The sequence below is a fragment of the Monodelphis domestica genome, chromosome 2, assembly GCF_027887165.1.
Source record: "Monodelphis domestica isolate mMonDom1 chromosome 2, mMonDom1.pri, whole genome shotgun sequence".
Classification (NCBI taxonomy): Eukaryota; Metazoa; Chordata; class Mammalia; order Didelphimorphia; family Didelphidae; genus Monodelphis; species Monodelphis domestica.
Genome location: NC_077228.1, coordinates 374,951,717 through 374,957,716, shown reverse-complemented (window position 1 = coordinate 374,957,716; position 6,000 = coordinate 374,951,717). Strand labels below are relative to the sequence as shown.

The window sequence follows — 6,000 nt, the reverse complement described above, 5'->3', positions numbered from 1 at the left end:
AAACTGTGCATATTCTTAATCCACTGACTGGTCACATCTAGGCCTAAAAAATCAAGGAAAGAGAGAAAGGACACATATGTACAAAAAATATTTGTAGTGGTACTTTTTGTCATAGCAAAGAACTAGAAATGAAAGGAATTCCCACCAAATGGGGAATAGTTGAACAAATTTGATGCCATAAGAAATGTCAAAAGGGACAAATTCAGAGAATCCTGAAAAGTCTTGCATATACTGAGGCACACTCAAGTAAGAAGAACCGGGAAAACAATTTTTACGACTATAACATTATAAAGAAAAATAATTTTAAATGACTTGAGAATTCTGGTCAACACAATTACCAACCATGAGGCCAGAAGAACAATGAGGAACTATGCTTAAGAAAGAACAGACTAAAAGGGCAGAATAAGCGATACATTTCCAGACATGGCCAATGTGTGGTTTGTTTTGCTTAACTGTCTCTCTTTTAACAAATGGGTATTTTTCAGAGAGGTGGGTTGGTAATAATGATTCTCTTCCTGGAAAAAAAGATGAAAAGAAGCTCAATGAAAGACTTAAAAAATATATCAAGAGCAGAAGGAGATTCAAAGGGAGACAGAGATGAATAGAATAACTTTGTTACTAACATTGAATTTGTTATAGAAATTTTTTAACAGGAAAAAACTAAGCTTTATTCATGTTTTCATATATAATCTTTTTATGTTCTTTACATGAAAATGCTTGTGTTGGTTATGTTAATCATAAAAAAAGAAGAAAAAGAACAAATTCCAATGATACTTTAATATCATGTTGATCTCACCAAAAAAATTCACATTCTTACATAAATCAGAGACACATTCAGTTACTTCTTTATTTTTTTTTACAGTTACTTAGAAGTAACAAAGAAAAAAAACATGCTTAAAAATAGATTGAGAAGAAATGTTACTTTTGTGAAAGAAAACAAAACCAAAACAAACACATAATGATAATCAAATATAAATTAGTTTGGGGGGAAGGGACAGTTCAGTATGTCACTCTTAACCTCTTTTTCACATGTATCGATTTCGGATATATTCTCTGTACATAGAGATATCCTCTTTTCCCAGGGTCTGCATGATGCCTTTACCAGCTTGGATGTGTGCCTGAAAAATCTCAGTAGATTTTCGGTCCACTCTTGGAGGCTGAACTTCATAAATATTGTCTTGAGAAAAAGAGGAAATATGTGTTCTGTAAAAGTGAAAAGAGAAATGATAATGAATTAGGTAATAATTCATTTATAAGAGATCATGACTATGAAACAGTATGAGAACAGATCTACAAGTGGATTTTTGCCAATATTTCAAAAACAAAATACATTTGTATCACCTAACAGTGCTAGACCCAAAATATATGATCAATCAATACTATGAGTTTTCTATCTATAGTCATATGAAAAAATTTTATAAATCACTATTGCTTAGAGAAATGCAAATTAAAAGAGCTCTGAGGTACCATCTCACAACTATTGTACTGAGTAAGATGATAAAAAGGGAAAATGATAAATACTGGAAAGGAGGAAGAAAAAGTGGGACATTAATGCTCTATAGGTAGTGTTGTGGACTGATCCAACCATTCTGAAGAGCAATTTGGAACTATGCCCAAAGGGCCATAGAACTCTGCATATCCTTGGGTCCAGCAACAGCACCACTAGGACTGAAATCCAAAGACATTGTTTTTAAAATGGAAAAAGATCTGTATGTACAAAAATGTTTATACAAGCTCTTTTTATGTTGGCAAAGAATAGGAAATCAAGGGAATGCCTATCAGTTGGGGAATGTCTGAACAAGTTATATGTGATCGTGATGGAATACTATTGTGCTATAAGATATGACAAGCAAGATGCTTTCAGAACAACCTAGAAAGATTTACATGAACTGAAGGGACCAGAACCAAAGGAATACTGTACACAGTAACAAAAATACTGGCACAATGATCACCTGGGAATGACTTGGAAATTCTCAGCAAAACAATGATCTAAGACAATTTTGAAGGATTTAAAATGAAAAACGTTATCCACCTCCAGAGAAAGAAATGCTGGAGTTTGAATGCAGACTGAAGCATACTATTTTTTTATTTTCTTTGCTTTTCTTGGTGTTTGTTTATTTGGGGTTCTTTTTTGGTCTGTATTTTCTTTTATAACATGACTAATATGGAAATGTTTTGCATAACTGCACATGTATAATGTATATCACATTGCTTACCTTCTCAATGAATGGGGAGGGAAGAGAAGAAAAGAATTTGGAACTTCAACTTCTTAAATTGTTTTTACAGGTAATTAGAAAAAATGTTTTAAAATTCTTTAAGCTTTTCCAAGAAACATTTTCTATTTCGTGTCAAAGAAGCAAGATCACTGGAAAAGGAATGAATAGACTAGATAACCTCCCATTAGTAGAATTTAAACGTGTTCACAAATATATCCTTGATTGGCATTCCGTTATGCCTAAAATTATTATCCTCTCTTTGGGATTAAGGCACCATCTTGAGAAAACAACTCTCTTAGGGATGATTAAGCTAGTCCAGGCCTCTCAGCTTCCCACACAATCAGATTCATCATGTAAATGTTCTGAAAGAACTTCACCCTTAGCTCAAGGAAGTCTCTTCTATAGCCCAACCATTATTAATCTTTAAACTAATTAGTTAGTTCATTCAGTGATTTGTCTCTAGTCCCTTTAATTTATGCTACTGGCCTAATCCCCAAATATCTTGATTCTAGCACCCAATCCTTCCCCCTGTCCTTTTTAAAGAAAAGATTTATTTACAAAGGAATGAGTACAACCATTCAGAAACAGAGCCTGCTTACACATAAAGACCACTCACTACCTACTCCTTGATGGATGGTGCCCAAGTTTACTCATTCAGACGAACTAGTTGAGTTCAACCTGCTCTAACCTTAGGTCCCAGCACAGCATATTCCCATGGGACCCCAAAATAAGAATGCCCTTTTCCTAGGCTATACTTTATTTCCTACTTCTACCCTTTCCTCTAACAGACGACTGTGTAGAGGGCCTTAAATGCCAGGATAGGGATATAGACTTTGAGACATGAAAGAGATCCTCTAAAGTTTTCAAAGCAAGCCTATGACAGAAGCAGTCTATGAATTAAATGAAAATTGATATGGAGGCAGTGGTTATTCTAGGGTGGGGAAGTGATATAAGAAGATGCGACAATAAACCTAGCTGAAAGATAGTGAGAGCCTAAACTACAACAATGGGAAATGAAAAGGAAGGTCTGGATTGAAGATTATTTTGGAAGTAGAATGGACATCACTGAGAGGCTGTGAGCCCAGGAATGGGGAGAAGGGTCGTGCTATTCGGAAGTCAGGAGGAAGAGGTTTTGGGGGAAAGATGCAGAGATCAGTTTCTGACAAGTGGAGTTTGAGGTGCCTCCATAACAAGCAGGTGGAAAGGCTGGTTATCTGGGCTTCAGGGGAGTCAGGACTCCCCGCTGGAGTTAACCACTGAAGCTCTAAGAGCTGAGGAGATTAAAGAGAAGAGAGCAGAGAAGGGGACCACAGGCAACCTCAAGGATTATCTGTTTAGGGAGGCAGAAGGAAGAAGCTGAGTCAGTCAGAGAAAGAGAGACTTGTTCAGAGAACAGAACCTGACAGGGCAATATCAGAGAAGCCAAGGGAGGAGAAAAGATCTGGAAAGATGAGGTTGCCAATGATGACAAATAATGTAGAAACAAGGATGAAAACTGATAAAAGAGACTGGATTTTGTGACTTGGGGGTCATTGCTGACGAAGGACAAGAGTTTATGTATGAAGGGAGGATTATAAGCTATTGCCATATACAGAAGGCCTAGGGCGAGTCCAATCCTGATGTAACATTTTGCACTTAAACTACCCTTGGTCAACAAGGTAGGGGAAGAAGGGAAAGGAACAAGTATTTATGAAGCGAGTTCTATGTGCCAGAAACCATGCTAAGCATTTTACAAATAATATTTCATTTGATCTCATACATTACAAAGTATCTCACTTTGGCCTCATTTGATGCTCACAACATCCCTGGGACAAAGGTGCTATTATTATCACTCCCATTTCAGTGTGGAGGAAATTGAGGCAGAGAGATTAAGGGACTTGCCCAGAGTCACATACCAGATTTGAACTTGGCTTTTCTTGACACCAGGCCCAGAGTTCTAGCCACAATTATGTGCCTCAAGCACATAAATTAGAGCTGGAAGGGGTCTTAGAGATTCCTAGTTCAAACTAATCTTTTTATGTTATAGCTGAGGAAATTAAAGCGAAGAGAAATCAAGCGGACACACAGATAATAAGTAGCACTGCCAGGACTAAAGCCAGGTCCTCTGATACCAAATCCAATACTCTTTCCACCATGTCATCTCTCTCCCAGGAAATACTGAATCACTGTACTTGGCCCTTATTTAGGCAATACCTTTCTTTCACTGATTCTGAGAGTTCTAAGCTAGGGCCCCTGAATTTAATAAGATTTTTAAAAAATCATATTTCTAACCTATGAGCACAAAATTTGAGCTCAAATGTTCATCATTTAGCAGCAATATGACACAAAGTCTGCAGGAATGCCATTTTCCAAGCACAGCATTTATATTATATTCATACCATCTTCTTCATTTTAAGTGAATAGAAATAACATATATTTTCCACCAAGTTAAAGAATTCATGAAATATAAGAGGTAATAACAAAATCTTAAGGCATCAGATCCCTATTTTGTATCTTATCTCCCCCCACACACATCTCTTTTCTTTAATATACTATGATTATTATTCTGAAGTCTCTTGCTAACACATTAAAATATTCAGCATTTATAAAATCTAACTAGTGACTTTAAATTTACTTGTTATGCATTGATCTGCATATGCCTACATTACAGTAACTTACATAATTCAAAGTAAAACCTAGTAGGTAGCATGCAGAATCTAACTATTTCAAGCATTATCACTACATTTGGGTTTCCTCTGAATATTTAAGAAAATAGTCATCAAAGAGTCCATAGTCTAAGTATCATCCACTGTCCATGATCTAAGTTCCCCAGATAGTAATATATGTTACAAGACATATCTAATCATTTAAAATAGCAATAATAATATCTCCTATTTGGTTAGTACTCTGAAGTTTTCAGAAAAGCACTTCCTTATACATGAAGGAGGCAGGGCAAGTATTATCCCCATTTTGCAAATGAGAAAATTACTTTCTACTACTCCAGATGAGGGAGGGCATCTATAAAATGGGAAATCTGTAAAGCTCTGGCTATGTGCTGTCTGGCAAAAACAGACTTACTGGGTATCCTGTGGATTAGGAAATATATTTCCTATGGTCTTAACTTTAAAAGTCAGTTGTTGAAGGGAATGGGGCAAGTAATCACTTCATCCCCTTATGGCTCTTTCCCCCCAGACATTCTGAGCATCAGGGCAGGCACAAGAAGCAGCAGGATCTGTGGCCAGGCAACAAGTCAATAACTTACTCAGGGATGAGGTGGCTGATGGAGCTTGGCTATGGGTCCAGGATCAGCATTTAAAGGTTTTCAGGGCAGCCCTTAGCCTACTTTTCAGTAAGCTCTTTTGCTGCTAGGAAGAGTAATGGGCAAAAAATGAATAGAAATCATTTTGTGAATACAAAATGCTAACCAAGTAACTTAAAATGGCACAATTCTGTAGCATCTGTAGCAGTGGCCAGGCTCCTTATCCAGATCCTGACCATACCCAAGATGGCCACAACATTAGGCTTATGTGGGTAATAGGGGAAGAAAATGTGGCAGTTATTCTTTCTTGTTTTCTAGAAGTACTGGTTTGTTTGTTTTTTAAAACAGAGATGTAATGACATCTACTATTATTAATGATATAACTGTAATGGAATACTTATTGTTGTTTAGTTCATAATAAAAAAGGAAATATTGTGAAAGAAAAAAAATATTTATCTAAGTATCAGAAATCTATTCCCTTGTAAGCCTCTTTACACTGTTTCAGTATCCACCACTTCTGAACAGAGGTGACACTCAAGAGAACAG

At 36.4% G+C, this 6,000-nt stretch overlaps 1 protein-coding gene across 1 annotated transcript in view; it reads right to left on the bottom strand.

Annotated features, from left to right (window-relative positions):
• Positions 1-758: 758 nt before the first annotated feature.
• Positions 759-6,000, bottom strand: part of FIG4 (FIG4 phosphoinositide 5-phosphatase) — a 150,049-nt gene continuing 144,807 nt past the window's right edge. The window contains exon 23 of the mRNA XM_007484429.3: positions 759-1,203. Coding sequence (XP_007484491.2) covers positions 1,026-1,203 — 178 coding nt within the window. The 3' untranslated portion in view covers positions 759-1,025. The remainder of the gene's footprint in view (positions 1,204-6,000) is intronic.